The 15,680-nt window shown below is 33.8% G+C and overlaps 1 protein-coding gene across 1 annotated transcript in view; it reads right to left on the reverse strand.

The window, feature by feature from the left end:
- Positions 1-15,680, reverse strand: part of Tecrl (trans-2,3-enoyl-CoA reductase like) — a 55,466-nt gene that overhangs the window by 4,150 nt on the left and 35,636 nt on the right. Inside the window, exons 5-9 of the mRNA XM_050149686.1 lie at positions 15,335-15,444; positions 13,582-13,687; positions 10,773-10,845; positions 7,472-7,515; positions 1,513-1,570 (exon numbers count right to left, since the gene is read on the reverse strand). Of these exons, the coding sequence (XP_050005643.1) occupies positions 1,513-1,570; positions 7,472-7,515; positions 10,773-10,845; positions 13,582-13,687; positions 15,335-15,444 (391 nt within the window). The remainder of the gene's footprint in view (positions 1-1,512; positions 1,571-7,471; positions 7,516-10,772; positions 10,846-13,581; positions 13,688-15,334; positions 15,445-15,680) is intronic.

Here is a 15,680-nt window from a genome sequence, read left to right on the forward strand (position 1 = left end):
CCCCCCCCCCCCCGCCAGAAATTGTCCCACCCAGACCTACTCTGCCACCCAAACCCAAGTATCTAAACATCCTCCTTCCTGGCCAGTCCTTTCTTGCAACCCCAGCAAACTATGTAGGCACAGGTGAAAATCAGATGAGCTGGGAAATAAGATTAGTGACAGGACTCTCAGCTGGACTGTCCCAACGTCCAGCTTAATTCAACCCCAGGGTACATCCTATGCCCCTTCCCCTCCTATCACAACATCAGCAAGGCAGCTAGACCCTGCTCCCCTCTGGTGGAATTCCACTGTTCTGTTGCTGTTCTCAACAGCCTGTACACTTGTGAGAGAACTGCCTTTAGGTAGAACCCAAACCACTGTTACCCACTGGATTCCTTCCCTCCAAGACTAACTCTGCCACCCAACCCCATGCCCGTGAACATCCTCTCCATGACCAGTCTTCCCCCATAACCCCAGCAGACTGTATAGGCACAGGAGCAAACCATAACAGTTGGAAGAAAAGCATAGGCACATGCCACATAAGATGAGTAAATGTCGGTGTAAGAATATGGTCAACAACTGAAAGAGCGATGCGGTGCCACCAGATCAAGTGATCCTACAATAGCAAAATCTGAACATTCCAATGCAGCTGGAACAGAAGAAAACAACCTAAAAATCGCTCTATGAAGATGACAGAAACTCTTAAAGGGAAAATTAAAAAGTCCCTAAAAGAAGTCGAGGAAAAGACAAACAAAAATTGGAAGAAATCAATAAATCCTGTAAAAAAAAAAAAAAAAAAAAAAAAAANAAAACTCAAACAGGTGATGGATTTGGTTCAAGACTTGAAAACTGAAATAGAAACAATAAAGAAAATACAAACCAATGAAATTCTGGAAATGTAAAATCTGGGTGAGTGAACAGGAGCTACAGACACAAGCATCAACAACAACAACAACAAAAAGAGATGGAAGAAGAATCTTAGGCTTTGAAGATACAATAGAGAAAATAGACGTATGAGTAAAAGAAAATGTTACAAAACATCCAGGAAATCTGGGCATCATGAAAATATTAAAAACTGAGAATAATAGAGTTACAAGAAGGGGAAGAACTCCAGGTAAAAGGCTGAGAAACAAATATTAAATAAAATCATAGAAGAAAACTTTCCCAGCTGAAAGAAAATCATGTCTATAAAGGTACAAGAAGCTTCCAGACAGCAAATAGGCTGACCAAAAGAAAAAAATGTAAAATGAGAACATGAAGATGAGAGGGAAATGTTATCTGAGGTCCTGGGAGTAATTAGTCAGAAGGTAGGAATGGAGGATGGTGTGAAAAAGTTACATAATCTGAAAGTATACACATTCCAAAAGATAAGTTTAAGTTTTGAAAGATCACCCTCATTTTCCTTCCTAACCTTCATAGGTGGCAAGGGTTTCATCAATTTACAGCCTTTCTGACAAGTCCCTAGGTCTGCAGTGTGAGAAAAAGTATTAAGTATAAAACAAGTTGGAAGAGTTGGATGAATATAGAACTAACCTGTGTGGTTTGGATGAGCCAACACTGTATTGATAAAATGATTTCCAGCTTCACAAATCTGCAAAATATATTACAGCTTTTCAATTAACAAGAGGAAATTTTACAACAACATTAGAAGCTTGTATAGACACCAATAATTTGTTACAGCAAGATAGAAGCTCTGAAGGTAGTCTTTACTACATTGGTAACCAGGTACAAATGTCTGTATTAATTTGCCAATGCTATCTGCTTTCTTCATGTTTTCTGGAGAATTTTCTTTATCATGAAGTTATTGTACATGTTATTAAAGATAGACTTTAAAACAGTATGCACTCTCAGCCCATTAACACAAAAGCAGTGATTTTAGTGCAAAGATCATGGTTCCATATTCAGTTGGTTTCAGCTTAGTTTGTGAGTTGACTGGAATACAGCACAGCATCCAGGCTATGGCATGGTTAATTCCTCATTTTCATAGTTGAGTTCACAGTGATTTAAAACACAGCAAACGAAGCATAACCAAGTTAATGATGAGCAGTTTGGCTAGGTAAGTAGCAGATAAAAATTGTAAAAGCAAACACAATAGATTTAATTGATACAAAGAAGCATCATCAAAGGCTAACCAGTTCATTCCACGTTGTCATAGTGGTGACGATGTCGTGATGGCCATCATTAGGTGTGATTTAACACTATTAGTATTTAAATTTTCTCATATAAATAAAACTTAAACTCTAAAAATGAAGTCAGTGTGACTTACTATTATGGATAGTAAGCCAAGATTTCAATGGAATTTACATTTGAATTTATTTCAAAGTAATATTAATAAGTATTAGTCTGTGAGTTGATAAAATCCACATTAGGAAATTTAGCCATGTGTACCTTAATGATAGGCTCATTATTCAACTTAATAATATTAGAAAAAACGTTTAATAATCTATTTTATTCAGCTACTATATTGGTGAATATGAAATAAGAAAGACATATCATATACAGAATTGCTTGAGTGGAGGTGCTTATTGTTTGCTGATTATTCATTTGTATACTTTTATTTTTCAAGCCTGTTAGTATATATTTTAATTTTTATATAATCTGTTTATATAGAGTTTCAATAATTTTTTAAAAAGTGATTTGTTGTTTTTAAATAAATAACCAATGAATGTTTACTTTTTAAAAATAAATACTTCCACATGATCCTATATAAACTTCATATACTATTTCAATTGCATGATTTAAATTAAATCTTCTTAAGTTGTTTGTATGAATTTGTTTTAGCTGCTTTGATTATTGGAGATAAAATTAATCAATAAATTATAAGACATTAATGTATTTGTGAACTTATTAAATGACTTAGAGTTATTAGTTTTGCTTCTATAATCTACTTCATTACCACAGTTTTTATAGTACATCAACCTTAAATCCATATAGTTTTCACAGATTATTTTGTGACCATTTAATATCAGACATTGAGTTTTGAGAAGGCAGATGATAAATAACATGAACTGATTGTAGACTAAGTAATGACCCAAAACTTACTTGTGAGACTTTTTTCTTCATTGGCTTTGTTATTATGTAGCTTGAAAAATACGAACTTTATGTTTACATAGTAGTTACTGATTTTAATTAAAACAGTAGTTCTCCATCCTGGGTCTTAATCCCTTTTGGTGTCTCATATCAGACATCATGACTATCAGATATATGCATAATAATTCATGACACTAACAAAATTACAGTGGGAAATTAGCAATGAAGTAATTTTATGACAACATGGGGACCAATATTAAAGGGTTGCAGCCTTAAGAAAGTTGATAATGACTGATTTAAATTATGACTATTTCTGTTAGTGAGTTGTAGTAAAATTGTAATTTAATTAATTTAAAAGATATAAAACATAATCCTTATATTTATTTTATTTTGTTAGTTTTCAACTACAGTTTATTTAAAATTAATTTTTCTTTGCAAAGAAAAAATTTGTTCCAACTGAAATCATTGGTTTCTATGGACTATATGCATAGAGCCATACACAATCTAGTTATTACGTATGTAAGTTATTTCAGGGAATTTAAGAAGGTATTAAAAAACAAATGACAAATCTTTAAATTTTAACTTAATCTTCAGCAAGGAAAAGGGTAAAATACATGCATTAATTAAAATACTAACTAAACTGAAGATAAAGCCAGGCACAGGCTGTTCTTAGTGTTTGCTACATCAGTACACATCAAATTCCAAAAGCCCATTTCTGGTCTTTTTGACTTACCACAGCAAGCACCATTTCTCCACTTTTTATTAAAAACTGTGATATACAAATCTGCATATCCTCTTGTCTAATCAAGTCCTACCTCTATATGCTTAAGGCTCTTCTGTGGTTTCTCTTGAAAAACATAATACCAGATACAAACAGCTTGCTATTTCAAGGGTATTTGCATTTTTTTCATGACAAGGAGGGAAAATTCAGATAACAAATGTTGATACTAGAAACAGAGCAAAGCTAGAATAAAAAGCTATTTGAAAGCTTAGCAAACCTGCTTGAAGTTTTGCTTTCTTTCCATTTTGTTAATCACTGAAGAAACAAAGAATTTAAGGGAACATTCTCTGTCAAGGAAATGTTAACTGTTCATAGACTGGTAAGCCTTTACTGAGCGAAAGCAAAGGGGAGTTGAAATTCAATTTAAAAATGTATCATTATTTATACAAAGCAGTCTATTTTAGAATTTTGATTATTTGTGTTTAATTGTAGCTTTTAAAGCAGGTTTAGTTTTAGAGGATGAAGATAGTTGTGAAATAAAAAAAATACTCAGTGCATTGAAAAATTTAGAATAGATAAAAATACATGTGGACTTCAAAATATATTTTGTAAGAAGAGCAATTCTGAAATATATAATCTATAATTTTTCTGAGTCATATTCTTCCTTTTTCTTGATTTGAGTGTGATTCTTGCACACATTTAAGAGATCAAAATTTTATTTAATGTTTTAAAAAGCAGGTAATTAGATACTTCCTAGACTATAACATCCATAGACTGGAATCTAATTAAGCATTTTATCAGAAGTCTTTAGCTTGATCTTTAAATATATTTTCTGATCACTCTTTGTAGCTTATGATATTTTTTAAAGTACTAGGTAACAAAATTTCAGTAGAAAGAAGTTATAGGGGGCAAAAGGATAAATTATAGTAGATAATAAAGAAATGAGTAATCAAACAATTTTAGTAGCATTCAATTGATTTGACTGTTGTGTTACCAGGTAATGGTCTGTTCTACTAAGAAACAGAAACAAACACCAACTTTAAAAAATAATAAGGGAATATAAAGGTTTGCAATTAAACTTTTATGAAAAAAACTTAGTACCTACGATTGAGGTATATATTTATAATTTAAATACACATTATTGGAGCTTATAATTATTTCTGCATTGATTGTCATGCATAATAACTAACTGAATGATCTTCTGTTAGTTTAATGAAAGATATCTTACAATGATCTGTCTTTAAAAGGAGTTGTAGTTTCTTCAAAAATAAAATACACATACAACATTCATATTAAAATTAGAAATAATCACACATATTTTAATTCATTTTTATAAATGAATATCTTCAATTTATCCAGTTATGTTATAATATATGTAGAACTTCGGGATGTAGATGACATATTCAAGATTGATCAAATCTGTAAGCATTATATCTTGTTTATTATCTGTTACCAAAAATGTATCTGAGTAACAAACGTTTGCAAAATTTAAATCCATATGGTAAGTGTCAATCATTCATAAATTTATCTGGGCCATTAAGTATTTTTCTCTTCCCCATAATTATTGCTTGCAAGAAGTTCAATGATGATATGCCTCACTTGCAAACTATCATTTGCTGCTAAGTAAAATTACATTAATTGTTTTCAATTTTAAGAAGTATTATAAAATGTCTCCAATATTATTTCTGCTTGCTAACAAAGGCATTCTTTTCTGTTTGAAATTCATCTTATGATGTGGGATTCTTCTCTGTATGCTGTTAATACCACTGGTTAATAAAGAAAGTGTCTTACACTTACGATAGTTAAGAGCTAAGTGGGGAAAACTAAACTGAATACTGAAAGAAGAAAGGCTGAGTATAGAGTATCCTTAGAGCCACCCTGAGATAGACGCCGAAACTTGCTGGTAAGCCACAACCACATGGTGAGACACAGATTAGTGGAAATGGGTTAAAATAAGATGTAAATGCTAGCCAATAAGAAGGTAGAGATAATAGGTCAAGCAGTGATGTAATTAATACAGTGGTTATTTCAGGAGTCTGAGCAGCAGGGAAATAAACAAGCGACCTTCTACAACAATCTTTTTTTTTGTTTTTTGTTTTTTAAAACAGGGTTTCTCTGTGGCTTTGGAGCCTGTCCTGGAACTAGCTCTTGTAGACCAGACTGGTCTCGAACTCACAGAGATCTGCCTGCCTCTGCCTCCCGAATGCTGGGATTAAAGGTGTGCGCCACCTTCACCCGGCCTTCTACAACAATCTTAACACTCATCTTTAAATCCAGAGATCTCAGCTTTCCAAAAAAAATCATTGAATCTTCATACAATTGAAACAGAAAATAACTGTCACCTGCTCATAAATGTGAAATTATAGTCACCTTGCTTCTCTCTACCACATTTCTACTAGATTTTATTACTGCTACAAGCACTGCTTGAGTACACATTAGCTTCCTGGACTTTGCTAAATTTTTCCAAGACTGTACTTCAAACAGCATTGATAAATGTATATGAAAACATTAATATTTGGCATATACATGAATAGAAAAACAAATCAGTTTCAAATTTTTGGAATTTTGCTTATGTTGTATTATATATTAATTATAATTTGGTTTTGATATAAAATTTAGAAAGGCTCTAACTTTAAATTTTTATGTTTTCATGTGTCTTTCTCATTTGATGCAAAGGGGAAAATGAGTACATGGTTATAGCACATTGGAGGAAATTAATAACTCAACAACAGGACCTAAAGGTAGTGGTACAAATCAAACCAAAATGAGATTGTAAACGTGGTTCAGACAGCAGAGGAATGCAGTGTGAGGAACGAGTAAAATCAGAGCAACAACCAGAGAGCAACAAAAGAACCCATCAGAGCCCAAAGTTAAGTAAGAGTTGGAATATTTGTTTTCCTTGTTTTTTNTGAACGCTGCCAAAATTTTCTGAGTAATCATGAAACATTACAAAAACAAGAAAAAATGAAGCTGCAGAGTTATTCTGCCTGGACCATGCACAACTATGATAATTAAATGTCTTAATGTATTTCACCAATATTAAATATTTCTAAAAAGTATATGATATACAATATTATAGAGTAAATAAAGGCATCCTACTATGTGCAAACATAGTCACCTATAAGATAAAACCTAACATTATTTGTCACAAGAGTAAAGCTAATATAAACATATTAGTACTGTTTGCTGTACTGATTTATTAGAAAAAGAAGGACTCTTACATGCTCATATAAACGTGTATATAATTCAGTAAATAAGCATGTTTTCTACATGAAATGATGGGGAAGGAAAGAATGGTGAGAACAATCTAGAAAGAGTCAATCCCTGGATTAATACTTGCTTCCACTAATTAAATCAAACAGATGCAAAATTTTTCTTCATACTGAATCAGTAAGTCAATAACTTAATGAATTTTTTTAATATTTATCTGTTATACTTATGAAAATGTTTGAATTGAGAAGTGTATAAATTTATAAATGTATATATGATAAGAATCATGGATCCTAATTTTATACTGCAGAATTTTGATAGGAAAATTTAACAACTTCTCAGTAAATTATATAAAGTTTGTTTTACTCCAATTTGTATGTATTTGTGTAAAATATATGTACTATGAAATTGTTATTTTCTACATAGTTAAACACATTTTCTACATACAAATTTTCCTTATGATGCATTTTCATATTCTTTTTTCCAATCAAAATATTTAAAATATCAATAAACATCACTTTTAATACATACCAGGAAATTGATAGCAGATACTATTATTTGTCTGTTTCCAAATGCTGTAAAGAAGAGAAAGCAGATGGGAGGCAAGTAAGCTTTCTTATTAGATCATTATACTGAAGACACTGTACAGACATTTCAGGATCCATCAGTCCTCTATTTAAAAAGATTGCCGTACGCTTTTTATTTTTAATATTGTACATTTGAAATTTAAAATATTTAAATTATTGTTCTTTACTCATGTGTTTGCTTTTCTTTGAATTCTAATAATATTTTAAATGAATAAAATGTAAAATCAATATGTTTTAGTAGGAACTTTTAAAGTAGAATGCATCTTGCTAAGTTGTCATTTTCCTAAGAACTCATTGCTAAGTTTCATTTATATATATAAAACATTGCTCAAGAAATAGTATACTTTGCAAAATATCATATCTGCTGCTTAACAATGTAATGAAAATGATCATATTTCTTTTATCATGTACCTCTCATATTTATATTTTAATTATATAAATTTTGAGTGTGCTTTGTAGTCTGTACTGTTGTACAAGTGAAGGAGACAGAGCTTTTAATTTTTTTATTATTTTAAACATATTTATTTGTTGAAGGGTGTATACTAACTCATGAGCATGTGGAGGTCATATACATATATTTATTTATATGACATACACACACATATAATGTTATATATGTGGTGCTTTGAAAAAGAATGAGATCCCAAAGGATGTGTCACTAGTAGCACTATTAGAAGGTGTGGAGTCGTTGGAGGAGTGTGTCTCTGTGAAGGTGGGCTTTGATGTCTCACGTATGTTCAAGCCACACCCAGTTTCTCAGACTACTTCTGGTTTCCTGTGTAATATGTATAACTGTCAGTACTTTCCCAGCACCATGTCTGCCTGCCTGCTTCCATGTACTACCAAACTGACAAAGGACTGAAACTCTGAACTGTAAGCCACACAATTAAATGTTGTTCTTTATAAGAGTTTTCGTGGTTACAGTGTCTTTTCACAGCACTAAAAACGCTGAATAAGACAGAAGTTGGTACCAGGGATGTGGGTATTTCTGTCATAGGCCTGACTGTAATTCTATTTGGAGGAATGTGTACGTTAGTACTTTGATTTAGGAGAGCAGTATAATTCTTGAATCAATGCTCATTAGGCCATACTAGTATGGTTACGGAAGGCAATGGTACTGTAAAATATTTGGGTGTAAGGAGCTGGCACACGAGGTTTCAAATGAGAAGAATTTAAAATGTTGCCTAAAAATCATTCCTGCGATAGTTTTACGGAGAAAGCATCTGCCTTTTGCCATTGTCTGAAGAGTTTGCCTGAGGCTAGAGTGTAGTGTTTTGGATTAATTAATTTGGCAGTGGAAATCTCAAAACAGCCTAGTATAGACTCTGTAGTGTTATTAACAGTGGTAACTTTAATGAAGATTTATAATGAAAAGGAGCAAGCAGTGCAAGGCAAATTGCAAAATGTAAAATTTGAAGAGTAGGAACACCAGGGAGTAGAATGGAGCTAGGTGCTGTGTTCAAGGAGATAAACAGATTAAGAAATGGAATAAAAAGACCTCATGGCGAGATCCCACCAAGTTGAAATTCCCACTTACAAAAAGAAATTAAAGAAGCACTTAGAGGCAGGTGTGATGGTTTAGGCCTTTAATGCCAGCACTCCAAAGACAGAGGCTTGCGTATCTTAAGAGTTTGAGGCCAGTCTGGTCTACAGAGCAAGTTTCAGGAGAGCCAAGCTTAGGTAGTGAAGGTAAACACGGAGAACAGAAAGCTGGTGAAAATCTATATAAACAAGGAGGGTATGTTCCAGTCCCAGCAAATAACGGAACTTGTCAACGTGGGCCACATGGTGCTCGCTCTACAGATAGAAAAGAAAATGGGGGCTATAGAATATTTCTCTGTGACCAAGGAAAGCAGTTTAGGCCAGGGGTGTCTCTGTATGGAGGAACCTGGATTTCCAGAGTCATGGGATACCTGCCAAGAAAGATGCTAGCAAGGAGTGGAAACAGCCCAAGAGAAAGAATTATGCTGCACTCAGCAAAGCAGAAAATAGTAGGGGTCAGAGGCATGCTTTGACAGCAGACACGAAGTGCAGAGTTTGGAATTTTTACACCTGGTTTTATATATTGCTCCCATCAGTGTTTCCAGCAAATGCTCCCTTCCCTACATTTTGGGATGTAATGTAGATCCTGTGCCATTACATGTTGAAAATATGTGATGATTTTTTTGAATTTATAGGTGATTACATTATAAGAGATTGCATGAATTTCAGAACAGATTTTGGACTATGAATTTTAAACATTTTTTGAGACTCTGATAGACTATGGGGACTTTTGACATTTGGCTACTTCCATTTTAGCATTATGATATGGCTCCAAGTCTTTGGTGCCCAGGGAGGAAAATGCAGCTGTTTGAAGAAAAATGGTCTCCAAGGGAATGACATTATTAGGAGGCAAGGCTTTGTTGGAGTGGGCGTGACCTTGTTGGAGAAAGTGTGTCACTGTGGAGGTGCACTTTGGGGTCTCGTTTATGTTCAAGCCATGCCCAGTGTCTCAGCTCAGATCACTTCTTGTTGCCTATGCAAGGTGTAGAGCTGTCAGCTACCACCCCAGAACCCTGTCTGCCGCAATTTGTCATGTCACGGGATGAAGATAATGGATGGAATCTCTAAACTGTAGGCCTCCACACTAAATATTGTCCCTTAAAAGAGTTGATTTGGTCATGGACTCTAGTAATAGCAAGAGAAACCCTTACTAAGACAATATCCATACACAAACATATACCATAAGCAATATATATTATATATTTAAACCCTGTATAGCAATATATATGCTACACAATATATATATATATATATATATATATATATATAGTGTGTGTAGTCAGAATGTTTAAATACACACATAAACTAGAGTTATTTAGTGCTACTTATATGTCCATGTGTTTAAGGCTGACTACTTGTAGACTATCATGGGATTCGTTCCTTGGGGAAACTCATTCTTCCTTTCTTAGTAGCTTTAATAACTCAGTGATTATACTTTTCTTCAAATTTTTGCTTTTATCAGTTCACTGCATATGTTTTTGAAGCAATAAAGAGTTCCTGGAGAGAGAGAAAATATCAATGCCAGCCAAATTTTGTCTTTCAAGCCTACATGAAACTTTAGTAAATTATGGAAGAAATTGAAAAATTGATATTTTTATTAATTTTTCTGTTAAGTATAGGACATTCAATTTTTATGGAATCAATAACAAAGCACAGATGTTGATAATTTAGCATGGGTTTAGTTAAAAAGAAATTGGACATACATGGTGGTGTATATCTTGGGTGATTAATATAATAAGCAATCCAAGAAGTAAATCCCCAATAAAATGCACATCCCTAGAAATAAAACAAAAAAAGTTATATAAGATACATTATACAATACATTATTTTAATGTACCCCTGCATTTACTCGTTCACTTTAGCATTTGAAAATGACTTTCATTGCTTTAGTTCTTTGAAAATTTCTTACCTGTATAAAGAGCCACTGCTTACTTTAACCCCTCATCCTCTTAATCTCTCTCCCATAGATACTGTTTCATCTAAGAACCCTTCCCTTCTCCTGTCTAAATCCTTTTTTTTATTTTTTTTTATTTTTGAAGAGTCACTGAGATTAAACAGGATCATCCGTGTCATAGTGATGGTGGGCACAAAATTGAAGAAAATGACTGCCTCTCCCCAGATTCAGTCTACAATCATGGGAATTCATGCCTGATACTGTACACCTGGTCAAAACCTGGTACCGGAGGAAGTCTTCAGGTGAATTTAATATAGGTAAATTTTTAAAACATTAGTTTTTAATTAAGTCGTCATGGTACAGTGCTGATTTTTAAACATTTATGTTTTTACCCTCAGAGAAATGTTATGCCCTTACTCAGAGAAGCTTTTCTTTGAGTTCAATGTGAGGGATTACAAAGACTTGATTGGTTTGTCTCTGAACAAGACATTTATAGCATGTCTTCCAAGTCTCAGAGACTTACACTGAATTTTGAGTATTGAGAATGTAAGAACGGAAGGTAACAAACTATAGAAATAATCCCTGAAAGTATAATTTTTAAATATGTATAGGCCAAGCTGGCCTCAAACTTGTGATCTTTTTGTCTTTACATTCTTTAGCAAATCCTATCAGTGTGCCATCCATATGTGAGAGACAGTGATGAAGCTTAGACTATCTGTGAGGCACCTTGCAGTAGGCCTAGGATCTATCCCTGGTGTGTGAGATGGCCTAATGGAGACCATTTCCTATTATGGCAATCCATGCTCAGTCTTAATGCAGGGGGAAAGGCATGGTCCTGTTCCAACTTAAGGTGCCAACTTTGTTGACTCACCATGGGAGTCAATCCCTTGGGAGGAGTGGATAGAGGGCATGTTGGGACAGAGGGGAGATGAGGGGGAACTAGAAAAGGCGTGGGAGGCAAAACTGTGGTTGGAATGTAAAATGAAATTTTTAAAAATAAATTATTTAATTTAAAAAAAAAGAACTGGAAGGTTGGAAGTCTGTTTGATGCTGCTTTCCTCACATAATACAGACAATGCAGGAATGTCCTCACAGATTATGGACTGCCAAAAATGAACTAAAACCATTGCTGAGCCTATCATCAGTACCACAGGTCAGTGAGGGGTCCACAGGACTTTGTCTCTCCAACCGCAGTACTAGCTATTGCAGCTTATTTTTATAAAGCACCTGAACTGGATACATGGAATGCTTCTTCACACCATAAGGCAGAGTTTAAAGCTACATTTTATTACCTTTATGAGAGTAAACATATAACTTAGTGCCATGATTTTGTTTCTATATTAATGAGTATTTGAGACAATGTTCAAGTATAGATTGATAATTTATAATTATTTATCAAGAATGATTCATTTTCGTGAAGATATTAATGAACAAAGAGAAATGACCTATAGCAGAGTATTAACACTAAATAAAACAATGATGACCATAGTTAACACAAGCATATGTTGACTGATTGTAAAAGAAAGTGTCATATTTGATCAAAGAGGCTCAAAAACTTTCTGCATTGTTACAAATTGATAGCTCAAAACAAGACTGTATAATCGTTCTAAAATTCATTTTTTTATTTAAAACAATGAAAGAATAAAGAGTTTTTATAGATATTTTCATGAAAGAAGTATTTGTGGTAAGAATTTCATACCATTTTAATAATAAAATTCCAGTGGAAAGATAAGTGACATTTGAAATCAAACTGAAAACTTGAATCGTAGTGTTTCCTAATGTCTGTTTTCAATACAATATTTGAAAACTTTCTCATTTTCTTGATAGTTTCTTAACATTGGACACACGGTTTTTTTCCTTTTTCACATGGTGGATAGTAGCATCACTCTGGTAGCTATATCTACACATTACTTTGTGGGTTTTTCCTTTTCAAATAGTTTTAAGGAATCTGAGTCAGTGCTCATAGTGAAGACCTTTCCATGCATGATCTACTTAAAACTATGCTTTTAAAAGGCCTTTCCCTGTAGGTTAACTAAGATTAAGGCTCAAATAAAACCCAAGGAAAATGTCTGATATATGTTAACTCAACTAAGGAAGAGAAAAACCTAACTTTAAGGAAAAGGTGATTATCATATAGAAGATGGTCCTGCTTTGTTGATGATTGCTTGTTTTCAGCTTGACAAAAGCTAGATTTATGTACATGGAAAGAACGTACATTGATAAAATGTCTCTATAAGATTTGGATGAAGGCCAGTCTGAGTGAGAGTTTCTTAATGAGTGACTGATGTGGGCGAACCCATGCTGTTATGAGTCATGGCTTTCCTGTCCTGGTGGTCATGGGCACATAACCAAGCAGGCTGCACAAACAAGGAATATCAAAATATCAGCACCACTCCCCCTTGACCTCCTCTACTCTAGTTCCTGTCTCCAGGCAGCCCCTCAGTGATAGGCTAATAAATAGAAGGTGAGATAAACTCTTTGCTCCCCAAGTTGCTTTGAGTCATAGTGGGTCCCCTTCCCAGAGGATAAAAAACCCTAACTAACACAATGATGCAATGCATTACTATTTGTTTTTTTCGTAGTCAAAATAAAAAACCATAACATGTCTCAGTTCTCACCTTTATCAAGTTTTTTGTAGGACTGTGTCCTGCAGAAACTTTATGGACAAATAACGTCTCCAGAAGGTGTCGGATGTAGTGGATACAATGGCAGAAGCAAGCCAAGCTAGAAAATAAAGAAATTAATGAACAACTAATTTGCTCTCCAGAAAACTCCTTGCCATATCATAGGAAACCATGGAGCTGGCTTGACTTAGCTGCCCTGAGAGGCATGCGTCCCAGCCTTTTCACGTTACAGCCCATGGCTCCAGGGATACAACGTCCCTTCCAGTTCCTAAGAGACCAATGCATTCTCTCAGGTAGTGCAATATTCAGGCCACTTAATGTTTCTCTGTATGTTCGCTTAGGAGTCAAGGAAGTATAGAAGCTTGACAAGACAATTGGTCTTAGACATTAATTTTGTGAATACCGTGAGCCTTTCAAACTTCACTATTTCCTAGAAGCTACAACAGTACTGACCCTGGCAAATTGCCATTATATCCTCTTTCAGATAAATGTATGAAATCTCTGATAGCTCTCAATAAAACTGCCACAGCCTCAGTTGTGCTGTGCTTCCTCGAAGGGCCCTAATTTAAATCCTTGTGGCTGAATCAGGTGACTTTGTGCCCATAAGTAAGCACAGGTGCTTACATGATATTATGAGACTTTTATAAGTTCAGCTATTTTTTAAGGTTTCTGACAAGTCTATATTATATGCTTAGCACATGGTTTGCAACACCCACTCCCCTCTTCCTTCGTGTCCTTCTCCAAACAGTAAATACTTGTGCCTGCCATATTATTTCTGCTTCCTGTCAGAAATGTATCTAAAATTATATATATATAGTTATGTATCTAAAATTATATATGCATAAATTATAGTAAATATTTTAATTTTAATGTATTTCACAATGTCTCATTTAACAAGAAATGTTATTTAGTGCTAGTTAACCATAGTATTTACTTATTTTCCTAAACAACTTCAAAGTTTATGTACTGACTAAACTAATACAAATATATCAAAATTAACTTCTGATGATTCAGGAAACATTCCATATCAGTCATAAAGTTTTTTTGGACCCATATATCCTAGGAGGAGGAATAAAAATAATAACTAACAATGATTTCATGAGAAACTGTCTGAAGATTGAAGCGGAGAATGAACAAGTTTAGAAAATATCCAATGCCTGTATTGTGTGCAATTGACATTTGGAAATATTCACAACTACCTTTTAATTGTTTGGTTGTCCTTTAGCAATTACTATAAGATTGAGAAATTTGACTTTCATTTTCTATGCTATCATAAAGCATCCTTTATTTGACTTGTCTGCCTGACATGTGTCCACATTTCTCTCGTCTGATGCTTCTTTCCCTTGCGATTGAAGTCTCCTCCTCCTGCCGTTTTTACATAGCTAGCATTTTGAAAGTAATTATCCAATGTCTTTCAGTGTGGCCAATTTTCCTGGATATAATTAAGAGAATTTATTTTCTGCTAACATATTTAACTATCTATTGTAAGTAAAAGGTAAGGTGTTTATAAAAATTGATTATTCTTTAAAATCTTAAAATAAACATCATCGAAGATAATATTCTTTAAGCAATTGGGTGGATTAAACATTTTAAGATATCATTTATTCTTTTTAATATAAGACATTTAGTTTAGTGATCAGAGCAAGTGCTGTTTTGAAAAAAAAAATACTGTGTGTGGTAGTGACAGGAATGAAAATAAAACATGGAAAAAATAACCACCTATTACGAAGCAAAATGTTTACAATACCAGGCAAAAATCCCTCCTACTTGCTGGGCCTTCAGTTGTTTTGAGATCACCTGCTTTTGAATCAGGTAAAATGTTTGAAAAATCTCTGATAACTGCTCAGACCCGTGTAACTAAATGAAATCATTTGTGGAAGCTTTACATTTTTGTGCTGTGGAAAACATGTGGTATTTGTTACCAGGATTTTATCAGACATGTATGTGTTTAAGAGTAGTAATCACTGTCAGTTCACTTGAGATTAAAATTGATCATCCTCCACGCAGGGCTGGATATTTAGTATATTCTAGAATTCAATATTAAAATACAAGTGTCATTACCTTTTTCTTCCAAGGTCTTCAACTCACTCTAA

This window comes from Alexandromys fortis, unplaced genomic scaffold, assembly GCF_014885135.2.
Source record: "Alexandromys fortis isolate MF-2015 unplaced genomic scaffold, M_Fortis_MF-2015_v1.1 scaffold_0, whole genome shotgun sequence".
NCBI classification, from domain to species: Eukaryota; Metazoa; Chordata; class Mammalia; order Rodentia; family Cricetidae; genus Alexandromys; species Alexandromys fortis.